General features: G+C 38.8%; 1 protein-coding gene across 1 annotated transcript in view; it reads left to right on the top strand.

The window, feature by feature from the left end:
* Nucleotides 1–17,484, top strand: part of SAMM50 (SAMM50 sorting and assembly machinery component) — a 22,272-nt gene extending 4,788 nt beyond the window's left edge. Inside the window, exons 3-15 of the mRNA XM_014309408.2 lie at nucleotides 363–464; nucleotides 936–1,023; nucleotides 1,554–1,660; nucleotides 3,555–3,685; nucleotides 3,893–3,980; nucleotides 4,474–4,602; nucleotides 5,264–5,335; nucleotides 6,420–6,506; nucleotides 7,838–7,908; nucleotides 8,304–8,371; nucleotides 9,192–9,338; nucleotides 10,441–10,582; nucleotides 11,975–17,484. Of these exons, the coding sequence (XP_014164883.1) occupies nucleotides 363–464; nucleotides 936–1,023; nucleotides 1,554–1,660; nucleotides 3,555–3,685; nucleotides 3,893–3,980; nucleotides 4,474–4,602; nucleotides 5,264–5,335; nucleotides 6,420–6,506; nucleotides 7,838–7,908; nucleotides 8,304–8,371; nucleotides 9,192–9,338; nucleotides 10,441–10,582; nucleotides 11,975–12,020 (1,278 nt within the window). The 3' untranslated portion in view covers nucleotides 12,021–17,484. The remainder of the gene's footprint in view (nucleotides 1–362; nucleotides 465–935; nucleotides 1,024–1,553; nucleotides 1,661–3,554; nucleotides 3,686–3,892; nucleotides 3,981–4,473; nucleotides 4,603–5,263; nucleotides 5,336–6,419; nucleotides 6,507–7,837; nucleotides 7,909–8,303; nucleotides 8,372–9,191; nucleotides 9,339–10,440; nucleotides 10,583–11,974) is intronic.

Raw genomic sequence — 17,484 nt, 5'->3', positions numbered from 1 at the left:
AAATAACTACAACTAACTACATAATTCTGTCTTATGTACTTATTACTTGTGTGATTTCTGCAGTTGCTTCTTTGTCCATACAACGTTTGTAACCAAAACCCCAGCAGCTGCAGTCTATCAGTGTTTCTTCTGCTACAACCAGTGTTAGCTTTGGTGTTAGAAATCTCTTTTCTTTCATTTTTGTGTTATGGGAGCAATGTCCCAGAATCTCAGAAAGGAGTCATTTCTGATGGTATAGGTTAGCAGGAATTAGCCCTAGGAATCATCAGGATTTCTCACAATAATTTTTGTGCATTGGTGACCTTGATCCTTGTTATTAGATGTAAATCCAGTACTTGTGTGTAAATATTTGTTGTGTTTAGGTGGTGGTTCAGCATGTGCACTTCGATGGACTTGGAAGGACCAGAGATGACATCATCATGTATGAAATCTGTGATGTTTTCAAGGCAAAAAATCTCATTGATGTAAGTGCTGCAGCAAATAACAGACTTGCTGTTTAGAAATTAATTAAAATTTTTTCTCTCTTTTTCCTGCTTTGGGCAACTCACTTCAGACATGGGGCAACTCTTTCAAGAACAGGGGCCCCCTATATAAGTTGTAACTACTGGAACCTATTTGAATAACTGTTTTAACTATTAAAGTAATTAGGAAGCAAACTAACAAAAGGTATGAAGGTATTGAGCCAGATGTTCTGGGTTTAAATTATTTCTACAGATGCAAGTGTTAAAGTGGTTGTGTTCTGTTTTGGAGATGCACATGTGTGTCTTTACATACAAAATCTGTCAATATTTTACAACTTAGCTGCATTTTAACTAATTTATCCTCATTATTTTTTGTTAACCTGAAAGACTTGAAGGGACTAGATTAACTTGAAAGCCCCTTCCATCCCAAATATCCTCTGATTCTGTGACTGAGCTACTTTTCTCATGCTGTAGGTGATGAGGAAATCACATGAAGCTCGGGAAAAGTTGCTTCGTCTTGGAATCTTTAGACAGGTGGATGTTCTGATTGATACCTGCCAAGGTGTGTATTCCCTCACTTATCCTCACCTTTATTCTCTTATATTCATACCTGTAATATATATTTCCCTGTGTAATAGGTTGGATATTTTTTGTGTGTGTAACTTACTTGTATACCTTTTTATATATTTTAGAAGAATAGGTGGGTGTGCTGTGGATACAAATGTATCTATATCAGTTACCCCTATGAAGGAAATCTATTTGCATGTGTTTGCATATATGTGTATGTCAATGAGTGAATTTCAGCACTTACAATGATTACAGTAAGGTTTCCTTAATCCACAGTTTCAAGGAACATGTGAGGGAAAGCTTGAAAATGTGTCCTGTACTTGTATTGCACATCACATTGACATGAAATTATTAAAGCCAGTAATCCTATGATTGGGTCAAATTCTGCACACACATCCAAACAGCCTTTTCTCAAGCCATTTACCTTTGTAGCATGGACTTTTATTATGCCTTAACTCAGTTTTCAAATAATTCAATTAACCTTCTGTCTGCAATTTTTAAAATGCACTTCATTTATTTCTTTAGGAGATGATGCCCTTCCAAATGGTTTAGATGTGACCTTTGAGGTAACCGAATTGAGAAGGTTAACTGGGAGCTATAACACCATGGTTGGCAACAATGAAGGCAGCATGGTATGGATTATTTCAAATTATTAGTAATGCCTTTTGATATTCCTCTTACCTTCAGGTGAATTTGGTGATCCAGTCTTGATCCAGCCTTACTAAGACTTTGTCAGGACTTTGTGCCAGGCTTTCATTCAGCAAAAGACTATTTTAAGCTGGGGGACAATGGTGTAGCTTCCAGCTCACGATGTTAGTTTTTTATTTCTTGAAACTTCTTGAATTATTTCTTGCTTCTATTTAAAATGATTTGTCTACTGGAGAGATTAGTAAGGAATTTGGTATTTTCTTTCTATGAGATATACTTGAAGTATTTTTCTTCTCAGTCAGAATGCTTTATATTTGACTTAGAAAAATTTCTTGTTTTTCTCTTTTAGCCTGGTATCAATTATTCTGGGCTGTAGCTTTTCATGAATTCTACGAACTTTGGAACTTGTTTTCATATGACTCAATTAAGGATGCATCAGATTAAAATCTTGTATGAACAATATTTGCCAATTGCCCCAGGAAGCACCAGCTGTAGTGCTGGTCTGTGAGTGTGCTTTTACCAGAAGTGCTGCTGTGATCAGGTTGTGCTCTCAGGTGCTTATCCTGCACCCTTTTTGCCTTCTCACTTGCACAGGGCAGCTGTGCCTGGGGCTGGTGGATAAGCCAGATCGAGGGGCTCATCCTTTTCCTCTTAGGGGTATTTTTAACCTGGATATGATCCCACATGACTCAGGTGATGGTGTTTTGCATGTGGAAGGAGAGCTGGAACTGGGTGAGTTGAGTGCTGCTTATGCAGCTCCACTGCCAGGAGCCAAGTCCACGGTGTTGTGGCCTGAAGGAAACCAGCAGGGAATCCTACCTGTTGCTTCCAGTGCTGCTCAGAACTGACTGAAAGCTGCTTGGGTTTCTCTTTTTGTGCTCAGCTTCCTCTTCTGTTTGATTTTAATTTATCACAGAGAAGTAAAACTTGTGAATGCTCTAAAAGCATGACTTGTATACACTGATATTGGCAACCCAGATAGTTTCCTTAAGAGTTGAATAGATTTATTTATTCTAATCCATTAAATTCAGCTGAAGCTTATACATGTAGTACTTCATACTAAAAGCATTTCTTTTTATGGCCTAATAACCATCATTACAAAGCTCAGGTTACTGGTTTGCTTCCAACAGCTGTCAGACAAAGGCAGTCAGGATTTCGGAGTTTTTTATATTCTTTTCCAATAGAACACACAACAATAGTACAGTGGTAGTGTCTGTGTTGGGAGGAAACCTGCTCCATCTTTTCTGTCAGAGGAGCAAGAGCTGCCTGAAGGATGCAAGGAATTTGTGTCAGAATAGGCAAAACTGTTTCAGTAGTTTCTGGAGAATTGTGGAATTGTATTGTGCCATCATCAGGTCCAGTTGCAAAAGGATCTTGCTCAAAACAAAACTACAGGGAAGTGGCTCCATAGTGATAATTTTTCCATGCTTTGGTTCTGATGAACCCTCCCTGACAGGGGTTTCTCTTGAGGATCAGGAGGAGAGCGTGCAGTTGCAGAGCAGCTGCTTGTTGTGCCAAAGATTTGTTCTCCAGGGCTTTGAGACAGGCTTGGAGATTTTGCTGGAAGTGATATCAGTACTGATATCTCAGTGAGAGTGCATGTTAAGTCAGCAGCTACTAAACAGCAGTAAAAGTTGGATGTTTGATTGTAATTTGCACTGTTGCCTTTTGCTGCCAGTGCAGAGAGAAAAATAACAGAAAAAAACCACATTCAGTTATGAGTATTTTAAAATATCTTAATTCCTAATTCTCATGATGTCCCTGTCTCCAGCATATGATTTAGATGCAAGGCAGCAGACAATATAAAACGTTATGGTGTGGGGAGGTTTTTGTTTGTTTGTCTAGTGTTTTGGGGGTTTTTTTATTTCTTTTCTGTAGGTGCTTGGGCTGAAGTTCCCAAATCTCCTTGGACGTGCAGAAAAGGTGACCTTCCAGTTCTCCTATGGAACAAAAGAAACTTCATATGGCCTGTCCTTCTTCAAACCACGGCCTGGAAACTTTGAAAAAAAGTAGGAGATGTGTTTTTGGCTACTTCTTTTTTTAGTGAAGGAATACAAAACAATTAAAAGATCTTTCCTTGGATAAGAATTACATTTATTCTTTCCTGGGGGTCTGGTAATGATGTAGCAGGGCTAGTTTCTTAAATTTTTGTAGTTATTCAGAGCTGTACCTTAAATAGTTTCCCTTTCAAACCTGCCAGTAATGTTGTGTTTCAGTTTTTCAGTTAATGTATACAAAGTAACTGGACAGTTCCCTTGGAGCTCTCTTCGAGAAACAGACAGAGGAATATCAACAGAATATAATGTGAGTGTAGCACAAGTGTAACACATGCTTCATTTACGTTTCAGTTGGGCTCTTGGAAATATGTTTTACTTTTTGAATAATTGAATCACACATGCACAGGGCTGACTTGTCTTTATTTTAAAGGGGTCAGTGATTTGAAAAGGACAGAGGTTGTGCATCTTGGATTTTTTTGTTACAATTCAGTCTCATTTTGGCCATATAAAAATGCCAGTATGTTTTTCTTCAATTTTTTTTTAAATTATCATTTCAGAGAGGCAGCTGATTGCGTAATTTACTGTATCAGCCCAATTCAAGATATTTTTCATTTGGAATGGATTAATTAGTGTGCATCCAACTGTCTTGGCTGGAGCAGAATTAGCATAACTCTGAAATGGAAAAGGATTTGTCTCTGTTTCAAGAAGTTTGGGAAGAAAGCCATAGACTGAAATATAAAAAATATTTATTTTAATTTTGTAACAATTGTTTTAATTACTTTCTCAATCTTTTATTGTAGTTTCCCATCTGGAAGACCAATCACACAGTGAAGTGGGAAGTTGTGTGGAGAGAGCTTGGCTGCCTTGCTAGAACAGCATCCTTTTCTGTTCGAGAGGAAAGTGGGCACTCTCTAAAATCTTCTCTCTCTGTAAGGCTTTTTCATAATAATATTTTAAAAACACATAACTTTGAGTCATCTCATACTTAGGAGTGATACCAAAGGAGCTTTTTGTCTTTGGAGGGAATGTGTTTTCCTTCAAACATCTTTTGCTGTGTCTGGTCATTGCCATGGAGTAATCCAGGAGGCCCAAAGGGAGAACAAGGAATGAAGAGAATTATAGTTGACTGTTAGGCTTTGGCTTGTTCTCCCTCTGTCTCACCTGCCATCTCTTTTTGCAGAATTGCTTTGTTTTGTAGCGGACAGGAAGAGTAAATTTCCTCATCCTAAGCCTTTTGTAAACATTCTCCCCGATGCCAGCTTCTGGTCGCTTGCCATCTTTCACTTACTGCTTACAAACTGTAGGAGATAAGCTTTTTGGAGATTGGTGGGTTGCAGTTGGGCTGCTGCTCTGTTTTGGGTGTGTGCCATGTCAGAAAATACAAATGTATGCATTTCATGTGGCCTGTAAATGTCAAACAAAGCCAGTCTATAGGGACATTGTTCCCCAATCCATGTAGCTATACTAATCTTAGCTGGAGCTGTGCTTGTCTTCCACTGTTTGCGCAGTTTTGGAAGGAAAATAATAGTGTCACTCTGAGGCATTCAACAGATATGAGAACCTAACCCCAATTTTTTTTCTTCTTTTCAGCATGCCATGGTAATTGATTCCCGGAACTCCTCAATCTTGCCAAAACGAGGTGCTTTGCTGAAAATTAATCAGGTGGCTTTAAATCACTTGTGCTATTATCGGGGTTTATCTGTGTGTTCAAATAAGTCTTAATTTATCTAATTGATGTTAATGTTCAAAAGTCTAAAGTTAGAAATTAATCTAAAATTGACTAGGGCACAATGCAGACTGGTAATTACCTTTTCTGTTTACCCAGTGTGCCTTTTAAAATCATGAAACTTTTTTTATGGTGGAAAATTTTCATTTGTATGCCATTAGTCAAAGAGCACAGCCTCTCCATCAGAATTAAATTATTTATTAGCTGAGAGACAATATCCCTGACAGTATTTGCACTACACTTTCAGTGGGTATTAATTAGCCCTTCTTTTTTTTTTTTAACACTGTCATGCACAGATTGCCAGGCTGCAGTCCTGTTGCTACTTACATAATTTCTAAGTCTGAGAGTTAAAAATGAAAGACTGGGTAAAAATAACTCTCCAAGGCATATGCATGTAACATTTTGGCTGAGAAAATGCTTTTCCCTCTTGTTACAGTCAGAGCCTTTCTAAAAGTTGGCTTTTCTGCTGTGTGGGTAATACTTCAGAAGCATTAATTTCTCTAGTGCTTTAGAGGCAGATTTGAAATGCCACTGGAACTAAACGTAAGCAGCAGTGGACTGTTGTGAGTGAGAAAAGTGGTTGTAATTCAGGGTTTAGGTACTGTGTAATTTGTTAGATTTTGCCTCTTACACTGAAGTTCAGTCGCTTCATGAGAGCTGAAAATAACAAATTGTGTCATGCCCTTCTTCACCAGATGAAATCTTCTCAGATCTAGGAAAATACAGTCTTGATTTTGGATGCTGCATTTTCCGGCTCCATTCTATCTTGCCTTCATTTACAAAATGGCTTGGAAAGCAATAGTTTGGTTTAATATTTGGAACAGAGAAAAAATGCAGCTTGTTATTGTGAGGCTCAGAAGTTCATGCATGGCTCAGTCCAAAAATCACCTGCCTCACCCTGCCAGTGTTTCTGTATTTCTTGTAAAGAAAAATACTGCCTGTGCTGATACAGACATGCTAAACTTTTAGAGGAAAGAAACATATATCTGTTGCAACTGCCATAAATTTATGTCTTTGCAGGAGCTGGCTGGCTATACAGGTGGAGATGTGAGCTTTCTGAAAGAGGATTTTGAATTTCAGTTGAATAAGCAACTTCTCTGGGATTCGGTAAACTTTTTAAAGATATTTTAGTAATTGACCTGAGGTTTTTCTGGAGCTATTAAACCTATGTGTTATGATTATTTTCCACTATGGATTAGGAAAAAGATTGGGAAAATGGCTGGAGTAGATAACTTGATTCTGTTTTCTGGAAAATGGACTGTCTGTATTTTTAACTTTATGTTCCTGCTGTGCACAATCACTTGAAAAGTGGGAATTTTGGAGAGAACTTGTTTCACAGTTAACCATAAGAATGTTTTTCTTTCCAGAAGTGATGTTGGTCATGTCTCTTCTTTGTGGTCTTCCTTAGAAAGGATTTTTCAAAAACCTTGGAAGTTTTTGAAAAACTTAAAAGTTTTAAACCTTCATGAATATTCTGTATAATCTTGGTTTGATTTCCTTTTTAATTGAAATGTTGAATATATAACTGTTCATCTTGGTATCATAGCATGTAATTGTTTCTTGTGTATAAGATTATTGGGAAAAAACTGGAATTGATTTCAACAGCATTGATTTAGTATTAGGTGGAAATAGGATTTTGAATTGAAATACTGAAAAACTGTAATAAGAATTTCAACGTATCCCAGGAATATTTCTAACTGAATTTAGAAAGAAGTTTTTTATCACATGGAGATAGTGCAGTAAATTCTTCTCAGAGCTGAATGGGGAATTAAACAGCAACTTCCATCATGAAGATTTAAAAGTCAGGGATTACAATAATTTCTATCTCAAAGGTATTGACAAGAGATGTCACTGTCTATCAGTGACACCTAGCACACAGGCAGCAAGCAAATAATTATATCTATTTATTTCAGTGACTTGAATTGCAAGAATTACTTTTTATAGATAAAGAATAACTCTGTAGTTTACTTGATGTCAGAATAGTGAGTCACAGAAGGTGGCTTCATGTAATTATAAGGGTAATTTACAGACAAGTTATAATTGTACATTTTTGGCAGCTTCTTGTTGGACTCAGTCTCCTGTGGGTTTCAAATTGCCAGGAATAATTGATGGCAGCAGTGTTGTCTTAATTCAGGACATGAAAATTCTCAAGACAAGAGGTTGACAATGAGGTTCTCAAGACAATGAGGTTAAGTGCTCCCTTAAGCTGTTGTGGAAGTAGCATTTGGTTCAATTGTGCTATATTGACATTTTCAAGGCACAGCACTGCATAAAAGAAAGAGGGCAGCAGCCATCAAGAATTTCCTGAAAATCCTGTTGCAAATCTGATATACAGGGTGTGATGTCTGCAGGATGTGAGCAGCTCTAATTCTGGGAGACTGATGGGAGCTCTGCCTGAGGAATAAGTACTAATAAACAACTTGTTTTTCTCTCCAAAGGTTGTTTCAGCATCATTCTGGGGTGGAATGCTGGTACCTATTGGAGACAAGCCATCCAGTATAGCTGACAGGCAAGTTTTTTAAATGTTTGGGGTTTTTTTCCCAGTCAGCAGAGGTATGCTGCACAAGAGAAGAACAGTAGTAGTTCTGAGGAGAATAAAATGTTTACAGTTAGCTGTAATTGCATATTCATACTCAAGCCATTTTCATATTGGGCTGGTAAAAATTTATAAATTGCTGTGTAGTAGCTCTGCCTGCCCATATTTCTGGTTGCAAAATGGTATTTACCACCTGCAAAATTCTGTAACAGGCATAGGTTTATTCAGACACAAAACCATATTTTGACTCTGTTCACTCTGTAGCAAATTTTGCCTTCTAATGCTGGTGTTTAAAGATCACATTACTAAAGCTGTTGCAAAGTCACCTTTAAGTGAAACATTAAAGTAAATTTATCTGTATTCACTAGGTTTTACCTTGGTGGACCAACAAGTGTGCGTGGATTCAGTATGTACAGCATTGGACCCCAGAGTGAAGGTCTGACACTTTTAAGTCCCCCTCCTCTGACAATACTGTAAATATTAGTGTGTCACAGAGAATCCTTAAACTTTGAATAGCCTGAAAATAATTACACTCATTCTCTACTTTTGAGAAGTGTTATGGCTTTGATACGGTGTTTACAGATCAGTTCACAATGGGATAAACCAGGTAGTTCTTAGTTAAGCTGTGATTAATTACTAATTTTATCAACCATGTGTGTGTTCAAACTTGCACACTTCCAGTGTGTCATTTTAATTAGTAAGCAACCTTCAAGCTGGAAAAGTTCCCAAAACATGGTTATAGCAACAGTTTGTTTGATACAGCCTATGTTCAGGTGGCTTAGGGGGAAAGATAATCTTCTCAGCAGAGGTGTTTGGAGGGTCAGGAGCTTCCTTAGTTCTGTTCCTTACTCTGCTGTTATCAGTGGATTCAATATCCAGTCTATTTTGAAATTAATAGTTCAGTTGTATCAATTGCCCATTTTTATTATCAAGGGAAGTATTACAAAGGTGGCCAGGACGTAATTCTGATGAATTGTCATGCCTCAGGCTGTTCTGGTGAGGGAAGGAAGAAAAATGTACTTCCCTTGGAAGGTTTAAAGAAATGTGGAAGTTCTAATTTTTCAAACTAATAGTGCTGAGTTTGGAGTGAGTTGGAAGCAAATGGGAAGAGTTGTAAAGGGTAGAAGTGGAATATAAACTTATGGAATGTAAAACAACTTATGGGTGTGTTTTTGTGCCTTTAACAAGTGATTCCTTTAATATGTTCCACAGTAAATTAAAATTAAAATGTTTATTCCAACATTTTGCCCAAGCAGGTGATTATTTGGGAGGAGAAGCCTACTGGGCTGGAGGGTTGCATCTCTACACCCCTCTCCCTTTCCGGCCTGGCCGTGGAGGGTTTGGAGACCTTTTCCGAACACATTTCTTCCTTAATGCTGGAAATCTCTGCAATCTCAACTATGGTAAGACTCAACAGAATAAAAACCCCCTCTTCTCTTCATATAAGAGCAAAAAGGAGAATTCTGCGTGTGTTCACTCAGAGGCACTTTGTTTACTGCATATATTTTGGTGTTTGTCAAAAACCTGCTGCTTTTAACTTATATATTTGACAGATTGCCAGTAGTTTCTTTAGCTCTCTCCATAATTTCCACCACAACTTGTAGGAAAGAGAGCCAGGAGGGTAATGGCAGTGTCTGTGAACAGGTGATGTTTGCAGTCCAGTGTGTAACTAACACTTGCTATCTTACACCATTCTGAAGGGAGAATGAAAGATGATGTTTTAGTGGAGTTCTGGTGTTTACTGGGATGAACTAAAGAAAAAGTGGTGGCATTGGATGAGGGTGTGGTAGCTGATGGAACTCTTTCTCCTCCCATCCCTAACTCTATTCAGGATACATTTCAGTGTATTAATGCATAACTTTTCAATATGATTTCAGTCAGTTTTAGAATATAGTGATATTTGATGTCTGCCTCACTTGATGTAAGAAAGGTGACATCCATATGGGAGGGAGATAATTCAATCAACTTAAAACTAGTAGAGACCCGCTAAATCATAGAATAGGGTCCCAGAATGGTTTGGGTTGAAAGGTACCTTAAAGCTCATCTTGTTCTCCCACCTGCCACGGGCAGGGACACCTTCCACTATCCCAGGTTCCTGCAAGCCACATCCAGCCAGGTCTTGCACAGTTCTGGGGATGGAGCAGCCACAGCTTCTCTGGGCAACCTGTGCAGAGCCTCAGCACCCTCACAGGGAACAATTTCTGTCTCATATCCAATCTAACCCTCCTCTCTGTTAGTGTGACGCCATTCCCCCTTGTTCTGTCACTCCAGGCTCTTGTCACTTGGTCTCTCTCCATTTTTCCTGTGGGGTCCCTTCAGGTACTGGAAGAGAGCAGTAAAGACATTGAAGTCTTTAATATTCATTTCCTCCTTCTTGCTAGTAGGTGCCCTATATGCCCTATAATGGGACACAGAGAGCAGCCAACAATCCAACTGAAATCACAGTATTTTTATTCTAGTTCTGCTCTCTTGCTGTGCTGCTCATCCGTTGGTGTTTGACTGCAGGTGACGGTCCCAGGGCACACTTGCAGAGGCTGGCAGAGTGCATCCGCTGGTCCTACGGCTTGGGAATAGTGCTGCGCCTGGGAAACATCGCCAGGCTCGAGCTCAACTACTGCTTCCCCATGGGAGTACAGCCTGGAGACAGGTTGGTTTGGTACACCAGCTTCTGCAGAGGTTGCTGCACTCCAGTCTGCTTTCTCAGAGAGAGTTGTGGCATGTGGGTTTGTTTAGTCCATCCCAACAGAGACATCTTGGTGCTGCTTTCCCAGCCCGCTTTATTTACCTTGGTTGCACAGTTGGGTTAAGACTTTGCTTCCCAAGTGCCACAGTTCATTTATCTTGAGAGCAGCTGTTGATATGTGCAAATAGCTGTGTAGCAGCTTCATTTTTGGTGGGGAAGTGATCACTCAAACAGCTTGTGGGGTGTTCTTAAGCCTTCTAAACCCAAATGATTGGATAAATACCTCATTTGCTGTCTTTAATAAATACCTAGTTTAATGTCTTTGCTTGAAAAATGAAAACAAGTTTATCTATAAAGAGGAAAGAAGAACAAATTCATTTGTTAGCAACCAATTATCCTGCATCAAGCAAATATTATAATGTTGTCATCTTACTGCAAAAGTTCCATACTGTTGTCTCCTATCACAAAAGTTTCATACCATCTTTGTGTTTTCTTGTGGGTAGCTCCTCTGAGCACTGGCTCTTTCTTCTTCACAAAGTAGCTAACTGACTCCAGTTCCCTTCTCAGCCACCCACTCCACTATTTTATAGCACTATTCTTCTCATTGGTTACAGCTGTGGCCTGTTAAAGTCAGGACTGTTCCTAATCTTTGATAGTTAGCCCACCTGCAACTCCTTAGGGGTAAGATTACTTTGTACTCTGTAGGGGGATAGAATATAAGCAAATAAAGTTAGTATAGAAAGTAATCTTACCCCTTAAAGACTTGCAGCTGGGTTAATTATTAAAGATTAGGAGCAGGCCTGATTTTAACAGGCCACACCTGTAGCCAGTAATAAGAAGAGTGTTATAAAATAGTGGATTGGTTGGCTGAGGGGGAGCTGGAGTCAGTTGGCTACTGTGAGAAGAAGAGTCAGTGCCTAGAGGAGCTGCCTATGAGAAACATCAAGGAGGTATGAAACTAGCAATATGGAACCTTTGCAATATAATGACAATAGAGCTCTTGCAATATATGACAACACTACTCTGTCTTTATTTTCTTATATTCTATCCCCCTACATTATAATATGCAATAAAAAGCTTCAGGAGGCCTGTTTTGTTTGTGAATATTGTGTGAGATAGCTGGTCTTTCATACAGGAGGATTGTTTCTGTGGGCAATGTGAATGTATAATAGCAATTTCAAAATTATAGGCTTTATTTGGAAATGTAAATGCTCTGTACGGATGACAGATTGTCAAAGCATTTATTTTAAAAAACCACTGTCAACTAAAACCTTTGGAATTTGGGGATAGGGAGAATTGATTTTCATTTCATTAGTAATTTATCACTTACATTGTTTATTGTTTGTTTCTTTTCAGGATATGTGATGGTGTTCAGTTTGGAGCAGGAATAAGATTTCTATAATACAGAAATATTTTACATCACGGAATGAAATTGTGCTTTGGAGATGAAATCAAGACTATAACATAATTCAAAATGGTCCTTTTTCCTTGAAATGCAGATACATAGCTGAGTGATTTACCTCTTGGACTCCACAAGAAACTACATTAAATAATTATGCTCTAAAGGTTCATTGTACCTCTGATTCTTATCAAAGATGGGAGAGTGTTTGTAGGAGTCTGTCTTACAGCTTTTAGTTGTTGGTTTTTACTTGAAGTATTAGAGTTGTGTCAGGTATTGGTTCTTGGATATGGTTCATATAATTAGAGTTTTATTGGTCTGCACAGCCTTCCCTCCTCCAACCACAAGTCTTTGAAAAAGCTGTTACAAGTCAAAAATTATACCATTTTAATGGTTCTAAATGAATCAAAATGTTCTGATTTGAATATATTTCAGTTGTAAATCACCTCTGTTTAAATTTCTAAAATTTGAATTGCATACTGTAAAAATTCAAGTCATCTGTCTAGCATAGTAAATACTAAAATTATGATTTTGAAAGGCTCAGGGCTCTGAACTTTGAGTGTTGTAATGCTTTCAGCAAAGCTGTTGATTTATGTCTTGCAAAAGCAGCTTTTTGTAGCAGTTGCAAAAAGTGACTCTAGACATACAAACGTGTGGAACTGCCTGGTTTCTCTGTGTCTTTCTCCTGACTTGTTGAGATGCTAATTTCATCTCCAAGTTACCTCTGACTTTATCCCTTGGGGTATAATCCAGTTTATAAGGACAGACTTATTCACTACTTTGGTCTTAACATCTTTGGAGGTAGTTGCATACTGATTATTTTTATGTGCACCAACCCTGTGTGGTCATGCTATGAGAATATGAACTTGGAGTGCCCTTTCCCTGTATCACTTTTTTTTGTTGTTAAGTGTTGTCGGGTTTAAAATCACAATGCAAAGAAGATTCTGGGGGAGCAGAATAGAAATACATGAGCTGTTTAACTCCTGATTTTTTTCTGCTCAGCTAAAGACAGCTTTGGATATGCTGGTGCTCTGCTTGACTTTGCTGAATATGTCAGGACTGCCATGAAAGCTCATTCCCAATCAAGTCAGCACTCAAACTCTACCATTTTAAAGAGAACATGGTTTTATACATTGGTTTAGCATTGGTATGTATTGCTGTTGGTGTAATACACTAAATCTGGCTTAGTTGATAATTCTCTAAAATATGAAGGCTACAAACTGGACTGTCTGGATTTGCGGAGCTTTGCTTGATTAAACATCCTTCCCCTCTTATAAAGTAGCAGCACTAGGCTTACAGATGTTCAAAATGGTGTGAATGACAGAAGTCAGCTGTTTCAAATAGCAAAATTTGATATAAAAAAACTTTTTCAGTGTGTTTATCTAACAGATGCTGTAGCAAGTACGTATTTAACCTAGCATCTTTGATGATTCTTTTGTTGTTATGAGATAAAATATGAAGCTATGTCAAGAATGTCAACAAATGTTAATCATTTTTTCCAGCACTACTGACATTTTGACATATAAAATTATTTTTAATGTGAATGTTTAGATACTAAAATACTGTTAGGGTTTTCTCCTAGTAGTTCAAAGTTAGCTGCATTCTGCTGCCTTAAGAGTTCTATTTTGTGCACACTGTGTTTACTCAAGGCTGCTCAAGTGCCATCCTTTATGATGACACAAGACCCTAAGCTCAGCTGGCTGTTTGAGAGGGCTCTCAGTGTTCTGAGCAGGCCTAGGGAGAGCCCTGAACTCAGTGTGCACACCACACACCAGCCAGGCCACAATGAAGCTTTGAGAGACTCTGTGAGCATCAAGGGAGGAATGGAAGAAACTGCTGAAGGCTGAAGAGATCTTTTGAGCACGTCTTCTGGCAGACCTCGCTGTGCCACTCGGCAGAGAATTGTCCAGTAGGATAACAAGAGCAAAATCATGTTCCATGAGGCTCCACCTGCATCACTGTTTTCCTATTGGCATTGCACTAGGTTGAAAAGTAACATTTTCTTATGGCATACCACAAAAGCTATCCAGTACAGAAAGTATGTCTGAATTCCTCTGGAAGAAGCATTTGGGTTATGTGATTGCTTCTGTGGAATACTGTATGATTAATATATTTCCATTTAAATTTTGCTGCAGAGGCCCAGGTACTTTAAGTGGATAAGGTAGAAATCAGAATTCCAGTAAAAGCTGCCATAATGTTCAGTGGGAGAGCTTTGGGCAGATCTGAATCCATGTTCTTCGTGGTTGTGTTTCTGGCCAGAGTTGAAAGGATAAACAGAGTAAGGCCTGCAGTCAGAACTGTGATTTAGAAGCTTGGTGTTTGTTTTTAAATGGACAGTTTTGGATATCAGTTTACCTGTGGAGTAGTGAAGATGCTCTTGCTTTTCAGGCATGCCACTGTTAGGGACAGCAAGGTGGCAAGGAGTGTCCCCAAACAGCACACCTGGAATGTACTTGTGGCCTCCTGATTTCATGTGAGTGCTGAGGCTGTAAGTCCCACCAGGCTGGCAGAGTCCCTTCAGCTGTGGTCTTAATTCACTGCTTGCAGCCCTTTCAGGGGGCCGAGGGAGGCCTGGGGAGGAGAGGATTGTTTTGGGACAAGGTTTGAAGGGTCTCTGTGATGTGTCAGGGCACCCACGAGCCCGGGAGAAGGTGGCAGTAGCATGTCAGAAGTATGGCAAATATTTCCATCACCACTTCTAACACTGTGGGTGGTTTCTAGCTGTTCTGCTTATATAAAAAAGTTGAAATCACTCTTTATATTTGGAAGATCTGGTGTTTGCAGGTGCTGTTAATGAGTAAGTTTCTAGGGGGCTTAGGTGAAGGTTGAAGAGGAAACTGGGAGGTTGTGAGAATGTAAGGGGCAGGTTTGCTGCCATATTAAGTCCATAAATGTATTTGATTTGAAAATATAAGCTTTAAAAATAAATTCCAATGCTGACCTCAATAACGCAGAAGCGTGCTTCTATATAAGTACCTTTGCTGTCACTCTGTGCCTTTTTTTGTGCAGATCTGGCTGCCAGTCTTTGCAGAGGTGTAGCAACTAAGGTTTAGGACTTCCTGCCTTTGCAAGCTACCTGCTGGTTTTGTCAGGTGTTTCTGTAGAAACAGCTGTCCCTGTTGTGCCCTTTGAGGGAAGTGTCCCAAGACTTTCCCATGTGTGATCAAACACGGAAAAGTGAGGGGAGGTCATGTTGGCTCTCCCTTCTCTGGGCTGGGTGAGCACTCACATGAAAAGGTGTGAATTTTTACTGTGGTGTTACAGAGAAAGAAAACACCATGAATCCCTTTGTGGGACTATTAAGGAGTTGGTCAGATATCTTGAAGATTAGGCAAAACTTTGTATGGGAGAGCATAAGAATCCCAAAATTACGGAATTTTGAGTGTACGCTACATTTTGTTCTGCTATTCTTGTCTTGCTTTCAAGAGGGCTGGAACTTGCAGCCACAGCTTCAGTAGGAATCTTTTCCAGGAGAATTTTTGCACAGCTTCTCAACTGTGGCAAACTTGTTGAGATAGTGGATGTGTGTTTTCTGAGAGCAGTGTGAAATTGCTGTTAGCAACTGCAATGCTGTTGGATGGTTTTACTGTAATTGGGATGAGACACTGTGCTGAGTGCATCCTGTGCTTTCTTCTCTTGTTAAGCAAAAAACGCAACCCAGAGCCAACATCTGCATGGGATAAATTGTCTTTGTACAAGCTTTTCAGTTAAATAGAATTCATAATAGAAGGCACTCTGAAGCAAATCAGCGGCATCAGTTAGGTGGTACATTCCTGCCTCAGTATTTAATAAATAACATTATTAACCCTGCCCCCCCACCCCAGAAAAACCCCAAACAACAAACCAAACCCAAACTCCAGCAGTCACACCCCCAACACAATTTCATTTATCTGTCAGACCATGAAGAAAAATCAGCTGTGTCTTGTGTCTTTAAAGTTTATATACAAAGTCCGTAAAAGTGATGTTATAATAGAACAAGACCAATGATTTGCTGGTTTAAGAAGTGGCTGGGTTTGCCTTGCTTCAATATCTGATGAGACCATATATTCAATGTCACTGTTATTTTGTGATATATCTAATAACAGTAACCTCAGGTGGTCTAAAATTTTGAAAGCAGTATAAAGTGCTATGAGGTTAAAATAAAGGAAGCAACACCTCTATCAAACAGGTGAGCAATGTTAAAATGAGCAGATGTGGTTTCAGACTTTTAAATGTTCAGCTAAATATTAAAGTAGCAGTTCAGTGCTGAAAATAAAAACAGATTTTAAACAAGGCTTAGTTTTTTAGTGTAATTCTCTCAAATTACATGTCTATGCTCTGGCAATTTTTAAAATGAGAATACACTCATTATTGGAATATTGAATATATTCTTATAGAAATACATGGGAATCTCATCCCTAATGAGAGGAAGGTACCAGAGAGAATTTTCTGGCTGCAGAGGGCTGATATGTCATTCATTATGGAGAGTTTAAACCATGTAACTGGGCTTGCTCTGAGCTGTAGGCCACTGACCTGGTGCAGCAGCAGCTGTGTCCCTGTTAGTGGCCATTAGCCAGTTAAATCACTGCACACTAACACTGATCAAAGCAGTTGTGGAAGCTCTTAATTTCCTGTTTAGAAGAGCCCTATTTGTTTGATGAGTCTTTAAAATGCTCCAGGTTTTGTTTTGGTGTTTCTGAAGTGTGATTTGACTTTTTGTTGCCATGGGCTCTCCTGTCTCAAACAACTCCACCTCCTTTTTTCTTTTCAATAGGCAGAATGCTTTTTCTACTTAGCTAGAGATTGAAGCATTTTATAAATAGATAGGACATCAAAGTCAGAGGTGAATGGATCTATCTGTGTGGCTTTATTTCAATTACTAAAAGACACTTTCTTTTAAGTGGTTAAATCTTGAGTGGTGCGCTGGAGTCAGTGAAGTTTTATTTAGCATTTGTTCCATGTGTGTAAATTAACCAGTTTGCTTTCCTGCTCAAAGTTTGTACTCGTACATTTTCTGATTGTAATTTCATTTAAAAAATCTGGTATGAGAACTGATTGATTTTTATGGGACTTTTTTTCCCCAGACATTGGATAAAATGCTTTTTCCACACTGCCTTAATGCTAAGTGTAATCTAAGATTTCAGTATGCATTTTATGAAATTAAAATATCCACTCTACTAGTCCTGTTGGAGATTAACATTAATGTGTGGGTTTTGTATGAATTCAGGTTATTGATGAACTGAAAATGGAGCTTGAACTTGTAAAAGGTCTCATGTGGCTTATGCCAGGAGAATGCAGTTGACGTCCTTGCTAATTATTTAGTTTTGCAAAGTGGTTTTGTAACTGGTATTGATCCCACCCCTGGTAAATTCTCATTTGCAGTCTAAAAGCCTCTGCTACAGGCAACACACTGTTGTTGCAGGAAATTAAATTTATTTGTTGTTCCAAAGGAGAATTTCAATAAAGTTCACAGAAGTGTGCACTGCCA

Source organism: Geospiza fortis, unplaced genomic scaffold, assembly GCF_000277835.1.
Source record: "Geospiza fortis unplaced genomic scaffold, GeoFor_1.0 scaffold164, whole genome shotgun sequence".
Lineage (NCBI taxonomy): Eukaryota > Metazoa > Chordata > Aves > Passeriformes > Thraupidae > Geospiza > Geospiza fortis.
Note: the sequence above shows the minus strand (reverse complement) of the source record. Positions and strands in the feature narration are given on the sequence as shown.